Raw genomic sequence first — 16,357 nt, 5'->3', positions numbered from 1 at the left:
AAAGTGCCATTGGGAAAATCTGAGCCGAAAAGTGCCATTGGGAGAATCTGATGATACTGAGTAGACATGTTTTCATGAAGCTCTTGCACTGTAAATAATATCCACAATAAAAGTCTTAAAGACAAGGTGGTTTGGAGCAGGCATCCCCAAACTGCGGCCCTCCAGATGTTTTGGCCTACAATTCCCATGATCCCTAGCTAACAGGACCAGTGGTCAGGGATGATGGGAATTGTAGTCCAAAACATCTGGAGGGCCGAAGTTTGGGGATGCCTGGTTTGGAGTGTCGCTGCTCGAGGGTAGCCAGCAACTCCCCTGACAATAATAATAATAATAATAATAATAATAATAATAATAATAATAATAATAATAATAATATTGGACAGTGTTCTCGAAGCTACGAACATGAGTTTGACCAAACTGCGGGAGGCAGTGCAAGACAGGATTGCCTGGTGTGCTATCTTCCATGGGGTCATGAAGAGTTGGACACGACTAAACGACCCAACAACAACAATATGTTATTTATACACCACCCATCTGGCTGGGTTTCCCCAGCCAATCTAGGCGGCTTCCAACAAAAGAGAAGAGAAGCTGCTGGCTAAAAGTGTGGCACTTATTGTAACAACTTCATGGGGAGTACCAACATCTGTTTCTCTAGAAGGAAAGCACTGGTGTTAACCTACCACGGGGTCCACAAAGCCAACAGCCTCCCCACCCCACCCCCTGGCCCATCCAGAGACAGAGCTCTCTTTCGCCCAGGCAACATTTCCATATTTTGTAGCACAAGATGCACATACCTAACCATTCCACTATGTCCCGGATGGCCGTGAAGTACTTCTCCTCCTCCTTTTCAGGATTTGTATCGTCATAGCGCAAAAAACAAATCCCACCATTTGCCTGGTTGTAGGGAAGAGAAATTAAGCAGCACAATTAAGCCACCCACGAGTTCAGCAAGATGTCAACTTGGTAAAGTTAAAGGACCCCTGACAGTTACGTCCAGTCACAACGACTCTGGGGTTGCGGCGCTCATCTGGCTTTACTGGCCGAGGGAGCCAGTGTTTGTCCACAGACAGTTTTTCCGGGTCATGTGGCCAGCATGACTAAGCCACTTCTGGCAAAACCAGAGCAGCGCACGGAAACGTTGTTTGCCTTCCCGCCGGAGCAGTACCTATTTATCTACTTGCACCTTGACGTGCTTTCGAACTGCTAGGTTGGCAGGAGCAGGCACCGAACAACGGGAGCTCACCCTGTCGCGGGGATTTGAACCGCCGACCTTCCGATCGGCAAGCCCTAGGCTCTGTGGTTTGGAGCACAGCGCCACCCGTGTTACCTAAAAGTAATTCTGTTTGTCATTCCCCTCCCTCCCCTCTTCCTACAAATCCCTTTAAATCAGGCATCCCCAAACTGTGGCCCTCCAGATGTTTTGGCCTACAACTCCCATGATCCCTAGCTAACAGGACCAATGGTCAGGGATGATGGGAATTGTAGTCCAAAACATCTGGAGGGCCGAAGTTTGGGGATGCCTGCTTTAAATTATAATAATTACTGATACAAAATATATTTTCCTTATGGCAGCCAATTTAAGCAATGCATGTTGCTATATATAATTTCATATCTGTAATAAAGCTGATATATATACACTTCGACGCAACTTGGTCTATATATTCGGAAATGTTTATCTGAGTGTTCACTGTTTTTTTAATTTTTAGTTTTCATTTTATGTAATAGTTGCATGTGATATGCTTTAATGTGAACAAAGATATAGCTCAGCTCAAACGTGTTAAAACAGTTTAAAGATGAAAAAGAAGAAAAATGATGTTACCTCAACAAATAAATAAATAAATAGAATTGACATGTTCCAATTTGAAACTTCAATTTAACGTGTAGAGAGTACATTGCACACTAACGATGTATAAAATGCTGAAGCAAATTAATAAATGCCTGCTTTCAAACAATAATCCAACTGTTATGTCTTCTGGCTTATTCATCTATCATATGTCCTATGAGCCACTTTGGGGCCTATCTTTTTTTGAAAAATGACACACACATCGCCAGATGAAGATGAGGCTATCCCTCCCCCCACTAACTATCGTCTTCCACCCCAACCCCAGTTCAGCAAAACGCTGAGTTTGCAGCAGGGCAGGGTGTGGAAAAGTGCCCAGTCTCTCACCTTGGCAAAGCCGAAGTTAAAATTGATGGCTTTGGCGTGGCCAATGTGCAGGATGCCATTGGGCTCTGGAGGGAACCGAGTGCGCACCTGTGACAGAAGACATTTTCAACACGGTTAACTCACATCTCCTTGGATGCGCCCCCCCCAACCCTAAAAGACACGCCACACCTAGCCACACCCAAATGCCAGGGTAGCCCCCCCCCCCGGATCATAAGCTATGACAAAAATGTAGGTAAAACGGGAAAGGGAAAGGACCCCTGGATGGTTAAGTCCAGTCAAAGGTGACTATGGGGTTGCGGCACTCGTCTTGCTTTCATGCTGAGGGAGCCAGCGTTTGTCCACAGACAGCTTTCTGGATCATGTGGCCAACATGACTAAACCGCTACTGGCGCATAGAAAACCGTGACGAGTGCCAGAGCACACGGAAACACCGTGTACCTTCCCGCCGCAGCGGTACCTATTTATCTACTTGCACTGGCGTGCTTTCGAACTGCTAGGTTGGCAGGAGCTGGGACAGAGCAACGGGAGCTCACCCCGTCTTGGGGATTTGAACCGCTAACCTTCCGATCAACAAGCCCAAGAGGCTCGGTGGTTTAGACCACAGCGGACCCTGCAGGAGTCTGCAGCAACATCCAGCTCACTAAGCAACCATGGCTGTGTCCTCTTTTCTTATACTTGACATCACATATATGCTAAAGGCAGGAGGGGAGAAAATTTGGCTGTCTACGAGGCCTCATATGCACGGCTTCTGGTCCCTCTCCCTCTCCTTATGCACAGTACATCCTTAGGGATTAAGGACATGGAAAACAGCAGCTTCACCACTAAGGAAGTGAGGACCAGGAAAACAGAGATTGCAGTTTCTCAAAAACTTTTGCAAAGGCGAACCCTTGTTCACCTGCCCATGATTGGCATCAGATCTATTCTTCCAATGGAAACAGTTGCTGGGCAGGAGAGAGTAAATCTGGCACCTGGAAAATGCCGAGTTTTTGCTCCCATGCACAGACACCCTTGTCCTAAAGCCTGCTAGAGTCATGCATCTGTTGCATCTCACTGCTTCCCCAAATCTCGGTTTTGCTGTAGCAGGAGCTCGGGGGGCACAGGGTTTCAAAGGGAGTGAGAGATGCAAGTTACAGGGGCCAGCTGCTCCGTGAACCCAGCCTCCCAAAGGAAGAAGGATGGAAGATCTCCACCACCCCAGAGCACCTGTCCGCCTGTTATCTCCAGGTGCTGCTTCAGCAAGTTCATGGTGTTGGGTGTGACAACGTAGCCTTCCGTTTTGTAGTTCTCACCTGGAAAGGTACAAGGGACATGATCAGCACACGGTATGCAAATCAGCGAACGGCAGGCAGTGGCGGTTAGAGTAGTCTTCTGCATTAAAATCTAATCTCTATGCCCAGAAGGAACAAAAAAAACGACGACACGACACCAGTCACAGAACCGGGATAATTTTGCATTCAAGTTTCTTCATTGTCATTCTTTAGTTGATCATTTGCCCAGGTTTGTGGGGCTTAGTAATGTGGGGGTTGTGGCTTCATAAGCGACCTTCCCTACGTACCACCCCCAAACGCACTCGTATTTTTGGGCAGAGTCAGGTGCTGTTGGGTGCCACCTGGTGTCAAGTGGAGCAAACTCCACCTACAAGAGATAAGCCACCGAAAGCCTAAATATAAGCAGTGTCACCATCAGAGCAGGACTTGGAAGCAGGGGTCCGGGTCCAGGTCCACACTCAAAAGCACAAGCAAGGCCACAGCAATTTTGCCCCAAAGCAGATTGTGCTATGGTGCAGTTTTTCTGCTGTTTTGTTTTAAATTCTGTGGCGATTTAGCTTCTATATATAATAATAATAATAATAATAATTTTATTTATACCCCGCCCTTCCCAGTCAAAACCGGGCTCAGGGCGGCTAACACCAATAAAATTACAATAAAACATAAAAAGCAATTAATTAAAATACAGATTAAAATACAATTTTAAAATTTAAAATGCAGCCTCATTTTAAGTAGTCCATAAATCCAAACCATGAGGGAGGAAAAACACAGGGGTAAGACTAAGTCCAGCCCAAAGGCCAGGTGGAACAGCTGTCTTGCAGGCCCTGCGGAAAGATGACAAATCCCTCAGTGCCCTGGTCTCCTGTGAAAGAGCGTTCCACCAAGTTGGGGCCAATACTGAAAAGGCCCTGGCCCTAGTACAATATCTGTACGCCTGTAGACACGTATTAAAGTTTTTATTGGGGGGATGGGACGTTTCCGTTACATCAAAGATAAAACAGCAACCCCATACTGACCAACACTATACAATTTTGTTTTCATCTGTCTTTATAGGCCCACCACAGCCTACAATGATAACATCCACGGATTTGTACAGTAAGCTGCCTTGAGTTCTGTCTTGCCATGGAAATGCAGGGTGCAAATATACCCCAATATATAAATAAAATGTCTCCTAAACCCACAGGCAGGGTCCTGGTGTGCCATTTCCCATAACCATACGCGTGAGCACAGCACAACTGGATACTGGCCCTCCCGGCACCAATCACCCCTTTCCTTGACATCAGGCAATATCTGTGGTTTCCACAGGCCCTGGAATATCAGGAAGCTCATCGGTGAAGGTGAGAACCTGGCTGGAGAGAGACACGACCTTCACGGCAGCTTACCTGGCTTATGGAATTTAAGCGCTTCGCCCCTCAGCTGCTCCATAAGAGATTTCGTCTCTTGGCCTGCATCGCCTGGAGGGAAAGCAGTTGAGGTCAGGATTCTACCACTGCAGAAGCCAGGGACGCAAGAAACAGATCTGCCAAAGCAGCAACTGGGATAACTTCCTTCCCTTGCAATCTTTTAGCATCAGGTTCAATCCCTGCCATCTCCCCATACGGCTAGCAGTCTCCTGCCTGAAATTCTGAGCTGCCAGTCCGTGTAGACAATGCTAAGTTGGACAGACCAATGGTCTGGTTCGGTATAAGGCAGCTTCCTATGCCTTTCCTCTCCTCCCGTTGGAAACTCCTCCAGGCAGGGCTTCTCTCTCTTGTTGCTTATCACTCGGCCACATACCTTAACTCAGTCTTTCCCAACTTTGGGTCTCCAGCTGTTTTTGGACTACAACTCCCATCATCCCTCGCTAGAAAAGGCACTGGTTAGGGATGATGGGAATTGTAGTCCAAAAACAGCTGGAGACCCAAGGTTAGGAAACACTGCCTTAACTAACACTAATACTGTAGAACAAAGAGCCAGAATTCATAGTGGGGGAGGGAGACAGGCAGAAGTAAAAGGAAGGCCTTTGTCGTAGCCCTTGTTTCCAGCTGTATTACGTGCTACAGCCTGAAGGACTCACATCAGAGGTCATGTGGTGCAGCAAGCTCCCTAATGCAGGTCTGGGTCTGCTTCGTGCCTACGTTGATCTCCCTACACAGGAATGTAGGAAGCTGCCTTGGACAAAGGCCACTGGTCCATCTAGCTCAGTACTGACTATACTGCCTGGTAGAGCATCTCCCTTTCCAAGCCCGACCTGGAGAAAGTCATGGACCGAACCTGGAAAATTCTGCATGCATAGCATATGCTCTACCACTGAGATACTGTCCTTCCTATATATAAACCTTGGGAAATATATAATAATAATAATAATAATAATAATAATAATAATAATAATTTATACCCTGCCCATCTGGCTGGGTTTCCCCAGCCACTCTGGGTGGCTTCCAACAGAAAAATAAAACACAATAATCTATTAAACATTAAAAGCCTCCCTGAACAGGGCTTCCTTCAGATGTCTTCTAAATGTCTGGTAGTTGTTTTCCTCTTTGACATCTGTTGGGAGGGCGTTCCACAGGGCAGGCGCCACCACCGAGAAGGCCCTCTGCCTAGTTCCCTGCAACTTGGCTTCTCGCAACAAGGGAACCGCCAGAAGGCCCTCGGTGCTGGACCTCAGCGTCCGGGCAGAATGATGGAGGTGGAGACGCTCCTTCAGGTATACTGGACCGAGGCCATTTAGGGCTTTAAAGGTCAGCACCAATACTTTGAATTGTGCTCACAACAGGAGCTCACAACAGGAGAAAGGCAGAGAAGAAAACCAAGTTTTGTCACCCACAGCTGCAGAAAGCCTTTGTAAGGCTGTAGTCACAATGAATTACTTCTTGAGAACACTAGAGGGCACACTAGATCTCTGCCAAAGCTCATCACATGAAGGTTAAGAACCACCCGCTGGATCAGCCCAGCGACCAGAGCATGAGCCACAAGAGCACGCTGCCCTCCTGTGATTTCCAGCAACTGGTACTCGGAAGCAAGCACAGCCATCATGGTTAGTAGCCACTGACAGCCCTGCTTTCCATGAAATTCTCTCGCCCTCTTTTAAAACCATCCAAGTCAATGGCCACCACTGGGGGAGCGAGTTCCATAGTGCACTGCGTGATTATGATGTTTTAAAAGCGACACAGCAAACACAATGAGAAGATACTCTTAGAATTTTGAAGTGTCAGGCATAGCTCTAGTGGCATTAGCCCAAACGTAGCAGAGTTTTCCTGCACAGAGCAGAAGCTAGTTGAGGTGGAAATGACTAGTCAGCTAGACGCAGAATAACTATTTACAGGATTTATTAAAAGAAAATAAAACCAGCAGAGTTTCTGCATACAAAGCAAAGCAAAATAAATCATCTCTGTCTCTCTCTCTCCAACCATACACAGCACTCCTACTCCTAACACCCAACAAGAAACAACTGTGCTAGCATTCCTAGATAACATAGTTCAGTGCTGGTCATTAACCAATCAGAGAGCTGTTTCCAGGTCAGGCAGACCTTGGCTTTCTGCCAAGAGTAAATTGACACTGCCTTGAGTTAATTGTATGAAGCAAGAATCTGTAAGTTTCCCATGAGAAAACCGAACAGATACTGCGGCCAGCAATCTACCCTCCCAGTCCTCTGTGTGCCCTTTCCTAAGAGAGGAGGGTGCTTGGGTCCGGGCAGAGCTGTGTGCTTGCCAGGAACAGGCAAACATCCAGAGCAGCTATGAGGCCTCCAAAACAAACACAAGGGAGAGCAGGTTCAGCCAAGGACTTACCGTTTTCCACCACTGCTGCCTTTCCCTTCTTGTCTGGCTCAGTGGCATGGGACTTCGGGGCCTGACAAAGCAACAAGGAAGAGCTGCTGAGTTTAACTGGACCTGGCCTTGAGGGCCTCCGTGGTGAAGAGGAGCCAAGGTTTTAAAGGCAGCCCTGCACACGGAAACCTAGCAGCCAAAGCTCTTCCTGGTGCAGAGACAAGCCATGGAAGAAGCTTTATCTGCTGCTCTTATCTTTTTTTCTTTTTCTTTTTAAAGGACTAGGGAAGGCTGGGGGGAAATGGCAGTGAAAGGAAGAGTGGGGAATTAAAGACGAGGAGGCCAATGTTTTCCTAAAAAAAACTTTGCCCTAGACCAGGCATCCCCAAACTGCACCACTCCAGATGATCCCTAGCTAACAGGACCAGTGGTCGGGGAAGATGTGAATTGTAGTCTAAAACATCTGGAGGGCCGAAGTTTGGGGATGCCTGCCCTGGACTCTCAACCTTTGCCCTAGAAAACCAAATCCCTATGTCGGACTACACAGAACTGGATAAGAAGACAGGGAGAATTCGAAACTGACGGGATTGTACTAAATTTGAGAAATATTTGGAAAACAATTGTAAGCAACAAATTACACTAGTAGGTTTGCAGGAATTTTTGTAAGGAGAATTGAATGAAATATTACAAGATAATTTAGGAAGATAAAAGTAAATTAATGGTTATTAAAGTAATAGTGATGTATGAAATACAAGAGGTTAAATTTTGGGGGGGAAATCTCTAGACGTGGTTAACGGAAGTCTAAGAAATATTGCATAAGATATGAATGATTGTTAAATGATATATGGAAATTATATGCAAAAATTTAATAAAAATATATATTTAGAAGAAAACCAAATTCCTACGTCAAGTGACAATTCTTTGCTCTCCCCGGCTTACTGCATACAATGGAAATCACAAGTTTGCATTGCTGCCTTATTCCCAGATTCAGAGACACGCAGGCCAAAATAAATGGGAAGAATCAACAAAGCATGCTTTTAAAGACTGGGAGGTGGTATGGGGCAGATGTTTCATTGGCCCCCAGACACCACTTCCTGTCCTGAGCATGGGTGCCACTACCTACGCACCCCGAGGGAGCAGAGGTTTCAAAGAAAGGCTCACACATCCCCACCCTTAATGGCTTGTGCCCGTATTAGACAAGGTTGGAGAGAACTTGTGTGGCCTCCAGATGTTGCTCTCATCAGCCTCAGGCGGCATGGCCAAGAGTCAGGGATGGTGGGAGTTGTAGTCAGCATCTGGGAGAGCCGATGGATTGGGAATTTTAGATGAATCCTCTGCGCTCTATTGCACACTGGAGTGGAAGCCACTAACACACGCAAGGAAGGAAGGAAGGAAGATAAACACCTTTGATTTCTTTTCCAGATCAGCTTCTGTCTTTGGGCCCAGCAAGTGGAGCACCTGCAGGAAAGGAAAATCACAAAAGGAAGGAATTCATAGGTTGCCGTGGGTTTGACCTGGCCCTCTAAGTTCCTTCTCTCGACCTCCCCTCCCCGGGGAAGAACTCTTCTTATGTCAGAGATGGGGAACCAGATACTGCTGGCCTCCAGCCCCCACTATCCCCAGTCAGCCTGGCCAATGGAGTTCAGTGACAGCTGGCCCAACACTGCCTTACAAAAAACACACCAGGCCACAGCAAGAGAGCAAATCCCACTGATCTGGCGTAAATGCCAGCGTGCCTCTGTAGGAACACAAAATTTAGTCTGGTGCTACAGCCTCCTTTCCCGATTCGAGCCTGCATAGGAGGATATGCAGTTGTGGTTCCACTGTGAATGCAGTGTTTCTGCTGGGCAAGGAAGTACCATATTCGGTAGAAAAAAACAGCATCCTGAGAATGCCAGGATTTTTATTTTTTGTTTAAGTTTCCAGCTACAAAAATAGACCTGGAGGGATGTGGGTGATGCTGATGAAGATCTCAGAAACCAAGGCAGTTGTCTTAGCACAGTGATGGCCAAACTTGGCCCTCCAGCTGTTTTGGGACTACAATCCCCATCATCCCTGACCACTGGTCCTGGTAGCTAGGGATGATGGGAGTTGTAGTCCCAAAACTGCTAGAGGGCCAAGGTTGGCCATCACTGTAGACTTAGCAGGAGTCCCAGTGTGCAAAGGGCACCTTGGCCCCTCCCAAAAATCTGAGAAACGGATATGCAATACAGGGGCATGCAAATGTAGTTACATAATATATACAGGCCACAGGGCAGCACTGCAGGAGAAATTTGCAGCGCCGAGTCTTGGTTATTGAACCTTTTTTTTTAAAACGTGTTTTTAATCCTACCCTTCTTCCAGGGAGCTTAGTGGTGCACAAGGTTCTCTCCACACCTCATATTATCTGCACAACCATCCTGCGATGTAGGTTAGGCTAAGATAGATCAACTGGCCCATTGGGCTTCACAGCCGATGGGGGATTTGAACCTAGATCTCCCCAGGGCTGACCCTTGGCACTTAGCCGCCTCTGCATCACCCTGGTTCTTTAAGGGGGAGGACCTGCTGATTCTGTTGCAACGACCCAGCCAATCCCCACCTGCCTTCTCCAAAATCCCTTGTCCAGATTTGCAGGGCCCCCCCCCTTGACATACCTGAAGGTCCACCTCGTTCTTAATGGTTTTGCCATCAGCCCACTTCAACTTGCTCCGCGCCTCCCCTGCAAAAGAGAAAGGAAATCAGAGCAGTCGTTGACAATCCGCTGAACTCTGGGCAGGACTCTGAAGCACAAGTCCAGGGCCCAATGGAGCTCCCCCCCCCCCGGCCCTGCTTGCAGGCTCCCCAGAGGCATCTGGCTGGCTATTGTGAGAGCAGGATCCTGGAATGATGCCCTAATCCGGCAGGGATATTCTGGTGTTCTTAGGGCAGTTGGGAAACATGGGTGGGAGATGGCTGTTGCCCCCATGCCCTGCTTGTGGCAAGAGGCATCTAGCTGGCCACTGTGGGACCAGGGTGATCAACTAGAGGGTCCTTTGGCCTGGCCCAGCAGGGCCCTTCATACATTAAGAACACAGGAAGCTGTCTTAATCGGACCATTGGTCCATCTTGCTCAGCGCTGTCTGCTTTCCCAAACCGGGGTCTCCATCTGTTTTTGGACTACAGTTCCCATCATCCCTGGCCCCTGGTCCTGCTAGCTAGGAATGATGGGAGTTGTAGTCCAAAAACAGCTGGAGACCCCAGTTTGGGAAAGCCTGGTGTGTACTGATTGGCAGCGGCTCTCCCGAATTTCAAGGCAGGGAAGCATCCTCAGCCCTACCCTACCTGGGGTGGATTTAACCCGAGACCTTCTGCGTGCAAGGATGATTTTCTACTACTGAGCTACAGCCCCTTCCAATACAGGTGAAACTCGGAAAATTAGAATATCGTGGAAAAGTGCATTTATTTCAGTAATGCAACTTTTTATTTTTTATTTCTTTTAATTTTTACAAATGCTTTCTTTTAGAAATTCCACAGTAATAAAACAAATATTTACAAAAATAAACAAAAATAAACATCGCTATTACACTTCATTAATTACATTCCATTTATAATTGACCCGCCTAACAACAAATAATTACAATTACAACAAATAAAGGCTTGACATATCTTTGCATGTCATGCATCTATCTCATATATTGGTTTCACCTTTTAAGTTGCATTACTGAAATAAAAGTTGGTCTTTAAGGTGCTGCTGGAAGGAATTTTTTATTTTGTTTCGACTACGTCAGAAACAATAGTTTCTGTAGGTACCTGTAAGTTGCGTTACTGAAATAAATGCACTTTTCCCACGATATTCTAATTTTCCGAGTTTCACCTGTATGTTCCTGTGTTCACGGTTAGCCCTATTGCGGAGTGCACTGCCTGAGTTTGCAAGGGAGCAGGCGGGTTTAAGAAGAAACGAGCAGAGTCTGGAAAAGCGCACAAGGCCAGGTTGCAGAATGAGCAGAGTGGCGTGCCAGCAGTAAGCGGGTGTCTCACAATGGGAACGTACTTGCAGGCTCCCCTGCCCGGCCTGTCACTCACCCATCAAAAGCCCCATGTTAAAGCGGTAACGCTCCGAAAGGAGCTGGGCTCTGTGTTTGCTGATGGAAGCTTCCACCTAGACAGGAAAAGATAAATTCTGATTTTAAAATGAGAGAGAGAAACTAGAGCCAGTTCAAGTGGCTTCCAGACGAAGCTAAATACAAGGCAATGAGGCGAGGTGGGGAAGGTCTTTCTTTTTTGCCGAACATCAGAGCCTCTTCCCTGCTAGACAGAGCCCCCCCCAAAAAACCCTCCCTGACACTGGAGGGATGTTACTGAGCCATTAGGACAACCTCCCACCTTTGGGCAAGGATGCTGCCTGGATATCTGAGTCTTCCTAAAAGCCCTGATCTTCTTTTGGCCGGGCAACTACCCAAGTGGATGTGCTTGGCAGGATTCTCTGTGATTCAGGCTTAAGCAATGTCACAGGCTTGGCAGGATTCTCTGTGATTCAGGCTTAAGCAATGTCACAGGCCTTGCACATGTCTCTCTTGATAAAAAAAAACAAAGACACACAGAGGCCTGGGTAGGCACCCTTTGCCCAGCTCCAAGTGTGGAAGATGGGCCCGGGATGGGGGCATGGTGCCACTTGCTGCCCCTACCAAGGGCTCACACTCACCGCCTCTTCGATCTGCTCTGGCGTCACAATCACGCCAACGCCACATTCCCTGGCAAAGTCTGCTGCATCAATGGGCGCCACAGGGTGGCTTTTGATGTACTCCAGAGCCGCTGCAGGCACAAAGAACGCAGGTGTATTATGAGAAGGAATGGCTGTGTGTTAAGAGTGGATAAAGTGGACTGGGGAGAGACCTGGGTTCAAATCCCCACTTAGCTCTAAAGCTCATCTGGTGTTCCTCTGCCAGTTAGTGTCTGTCAGCCTAACCAACCTCACAAGGTTGTTATGATGATAACATCAGGGTGGGGAGAGAGGAACCGCCAATATTCATCACCCCCGACTCCTTGGAGGGTGAGACTACAATTAAATCATAGGAACACGAGGATCACCTGGAAACAGAGGAATATTTTGCGCAATGTGGGGCTCGTACCAACATCCCTATGATTAAGACAAGTCTCATGCTCTACCAACTGAGCTACCCCCAATAAATCAACACATTAACAAATCAAAGGAAAGAGAAGTCCTTGGGAGGAACAAGCAGCAGCCCTGGCCCTGCAAGACAAGCCTTCTCAATGTAAGGCCTGCAGCAGCATTTTGCATTATACTCAGGATTCAGTTCCTTTAAAAAAAAGCTTTTTATTTACACTTTTCAAATTTATTCATTTCATTAGATTTACGACCATTTTAACATTTCAAAATTTGACTTCCTTCCCCCTCTTTCTGTGGTTCCTTAAATTTATTTTTTTAATATCTTCTGCATTTCCAAATTCATTTAAGCTGCTCATTGAATTATCTACTGTAAATATATACTCTCATAAAACTGCAGGTTATTACAATAACCCTGCTAATGTTTTTGTCTGTTTACAATTTATCTGAAAATATTCAGCAAACCATTTCCATTCTTTTCTGAAAAGTTTTTTATCTCGATTGCTTAATTCTTCCAGTAAGTTTCGCAGCGTGGGCTCAAGGAAGGATTTGTCCACAGGCAAGACTAGCTAGCAGCCTTGGCAGGTTCTTGTGCCAGGTTTCCCTGTGACAGTCTGTGTGAGCCACCCAGACTGTTTTACTAAGCCACTTTCAGAAGCCTCTGGCATGGGAGGACCAGGCCAAACGCTGCTATCTGCATGGAACACCCTGGGTTCAAGAGGCTGTTAGGATAGCCAGTGTGCTGGCCTCCAGATATTTGGGCGACCACTCCCACCATCCCTGACAATTGGCCACATTGAGTGGGGCTGGTAAGAACTATAGTCTGAAGCATCCAGAGGGCACCATTTTGACTACCCTAGGATTAAGCTGCAGGAGAAGAAAAGTACTGGTGGACTGTGAATTACATTGCCAGAGAACTTTATTGTTCCAGAAACTCAAACACAACCCTAATATACCGACAGCCAACAAGGTGCCTTCCCAATGTTTTGGACTACAACTCCCATTCATCCTTGCCAATGATCAGGAATGATGGGAGTTGGAGTCCACAACACACGGAAGGCAGCACGTCGGCGACCTTTGCCCCAATGCCTGGTTGCGCGTTCAGCGCAAGGCTTGGTGATTTAAGAGAGAGCCGTGTAATTAAAAGGGTGAAATTTGTGAAGGGGGCATCTTTGCCGTAGCCAGCATAAACCCTAAATGTGTACCGTTGAGCTGCAGGTCTGTAACGATCTTCTTGGTAGCGATATACTCCACAAGGAAGCCAAGGTGCTTTGGGTCCTTAAGCCTGGAGGCCACATTGTATAACAGGGTGCCAACTGTCTTGTCAGTAGCTGAGCCAAGGATTCCTCGAGCCTAAAAGGGAGAGAGGGGTCAACAGGAGAGTTAAAAGCTGGCCTGGTATAACAGCTGGTGTCCATCTAAATATGTTAAGAAGAGGTGACAGGAGAGGATACTGTAGAATGAGACACAGGAGCTCATAGGAAGCTGACTTCTACTGTCAGACCACTGAGGTCTATCTTGCTGAGTATTGTCTACACTAGCTGGCAGCAGCTCTCCATAGTTTCAGGCAGAAAACGTTCCCCATCCTCCCTTCAAGGGATTGAACTTGTGTAGATGCTCTGCCACTAAGCTATGACCCTTCTCTTCCCTGCTAACGTCTTGTGCAACAGCAGGACACCACCTCCCCCCTGCCCCATCCCAACTTAAGAGCCAGCATTACAGAACTGCTCTGGCTGCAGAGGGGAAGGTCCCAGCAACCAGCAGAGGGATTCTTATGTAACGCCCATGTCGTTTCATTGGGTTGCTGCACCGTTGTGTTTGGGTGTCTATGCACAAGGGATATCTATGCAACATGCAATTCCCAGCATGCTGTTGCATTACGACAGCCCCAAACGGATACGGCTTTGGTTCTTTAAACCCTGTGAAGAAACTCTTGCATCTCTCTGCAGCAATGTAGGTTCATCATGTGCATTTTTGGAACTGTCATTTAAACAGTCTTCTCTCCAATGACAGAAGAAATGGGTACACCCTGCTTTGTAAGTAGACACCAGCCAATCCCACCCCACTCCAATGATTTCATCCTGCTCAAGAAAAACAGGAAACAAGTGCAAAAATCAGCTGACTTCTTGCTCTCGCCTTTATTCTCAAGGAGCTCCTCTCAGCACCAGCAGGACTTTCACTTTCAGCTTCTTGGAAATCGCTGCAGAAGAACAGGGCTGATGTTGCCTGAAAAGTCACTAGTTGCAATGTGATAAGCTAGAATATGTCAGAAACATTTCCACCAACCTTACTTTTATCGCATAAATGTGGAAGCATATGCTGCCCTTAACAGTAAATCTGGATGCACACCTGCTTTTTAGTCCTCCTCCCGAAACTGAATTAAGCCCAAGTACATATAGCTCCCCTTCTCTCTCCTTCCCATGTCACCACAAACTGCAAGCTATGCTACAAGCAAATGAAATGTATCCTTCACGTAGCAGCTGGAAAAACTCATAGTAACTTGATCATCTGAAACAACAACTGAAATTGGTTTATTTGAAGCATTTCTACCTCTTTCCTCAGCCAAAAAAAGTCCCAGAGTGGCTTATGTAGGGCCAATAAAAACAAGACAGTTCATTAAATGGGGCAGAAACGGAACCACAGCTAGAATTTGAGTCCAGCCTACAACAGTAACCAAGTCAGAGGACTTACAAGAGGCTCCTCAGAAGTTATCTGTGCTTTGAATCGCCCCCATTGGGGACTCACAGGAGGCCCTAGCAAATTCAGTTCCAAAACTCAGTTCCATACCCAACTGATAATACTTATTAAACATTTGATATTATTATTATATGAGTTTGACCAAACTGCGGGAGGCAGTGGAAGACAGGAGTGCCTGGCGTGCTATGGTCCATTGCGTCACGAAGAGTCGGACATGATTAAAAGACTAAACAACAACAAATTATTATTCTGTTTTTCCTTTTAATTCTTGGGAGTTTCAAACTGCAGAGGTATAGCCCTGCTGAATTCAATAGTAGCCACATCTGAGTAGGACAGGACTACATGCAGGCTTATTCAGAAGTGAGTGTCATTCAGCTCAATACTGTAGGTCCAACTGCCCAGGAAGTGTGTTTAAGATTGCATTGTTAAAATAGCTAGGAACAGCTCCTGAGACATGATGGTGCAGCAAATTCAGATTTGAAAGAAACCTTTAAAATCAAAAGATCTTCTCGCCCTTTGCAGGAGATCACAGGACAGAACACTGAACTTGGAAACCATCCTCACAACCTATCCTCACAATCTCACAATCTATCCTCTGCCCTATCTTTGACGAAGACTTGCAGATCTCCTAGTTTTAGAGGGTTTGTCGAACTGTGTTATTTGTCTCCGTGAAGACTCACAGAAGCATGATAAAAATGAGAGATCATTCAGAACTGTGCCATATATAGAGGAATGGAGGAGAATGAAGGGTTTTTTGTTTTGTTTTGTTCTTTTGAAGGGGTAGAGTCCCCCCACTCCTTCGAGCAGCTATATGACAAGCAAAACTTCAACCCCTCTGCAGCATTTTCTGGCCTGGCAATGCAGTGATGGGGGTGGGGGTAAGCTACACCTGTTGGATTTCAGCCCGTCAGGTTGCTCCCAAAGATACAGGAGCACTACCGGTGGGGGGGAGAGAGACTACGATACCTGCAGGACGGCCTCGCGGAGCAGCGCGCTGAGCGCCTGGTTCCGAAGGGTCTCGCGAGCCTTGCTTTCGCTCAGACCGATGCTAACGAAGAGCTCCAGCGCTCCCGTCTCGTCGGCCGCCATGCTGCTCCTCGCAGCCGCTTCCACTTCCGCCCGACGTAGGGCGCGCCGGCTTTCCAGCCCGATCGATCCAACCAACCATGCGCAGAGTGGGTAGGGGGCGGGACGAGGAGCGGGGAAAAGCCAACCCGAGCCTGCCGTCGGTCTTTGCGACCAATGGAAAGCGCCGCCATGAACGCCCGCCTCCCCATGGCCCCGCGACAAATCGGAGAGAGGCGAATGTGGCGCTGGGCGTTGCGGTGGGTTGCTTCTCGTTGCATCATCACTCGAAGGTGACGTTTTTTTGAAGACCAAGGGATCAGGT

General features: G+C 47.2%; 1 protein-coding gene across 1 annotated transcript in view; it reads right to left on the bottom strand.

Annotated features, from left to right (window-relative positions):
• The window catches only part of QARS1 (glutaminyl-tRNA synthetase 1), a 32,457-nt gene extending 16,361 nt beyond the window's left edge, over nt 1-16,096 (bottom strand). Inside the window, exons 1-11 of the mRNA XM_060271270.1 lie at nt 15,934-16,096; nt 13,476-13,623; nt 11,848-11,957; nt 11,229-11,304; nt 9,821-9,885; nt 8,592-8,645; nt 7,209-7,269; nt 4,818-4,889; nt 3,371-3,456; nt 2,168-2,254; nt 795-894 (exon numbers count right to left, since the gene is read on the bottom strand). Of these exons, the coding sequence (XP_060127253.1) occupies nt 795-894; nt 2,168-2,254; nt 3,371-3,456; nt 4,818-4,889; nt 7,209-7,269; nt 8,592-8,645; nt 9,821-9,885; nt 11,229-11,304; nt 11,848-11,957; nt 13,476-13,623; nt 15,934-16,056 (982 nt within the window). The 5' untranslated portion in view covers nt 16,057-16,096. The remainder of the gene's footprint in view (nt 1-794; nt 895-2,167; nt 2,255-3,370; nt 3,457-4,817; nt 4,890-7,208; nt 7,270-8,591; nt 8,646-9,820; nt 9,886-11,228; nt 11,305-11,847; nt 11,958-13,475; nt 13,624-15,933) is intronic.
• Between the last annotated feature and the right edge of the window lie 261 nt (nt 16,097-16,357).

Source organism: Zootoca vivipara, chromosome 2 (genome assembly GCF_963506605.1).
Source record: "Zootoca vivipara chromosome 2, rZooViv1.1, whole genome shotgun sequence".
Classification (NCBI taxonomy): Eukaryota; Metazoa; Chordata; class Lepidosauria; order Squamata; family Lacertidae; genus Zootoca; species Zootoca vivipara.
This window is presented reverse-complemented; position numbering and strand designations above follow the sequence as displayed.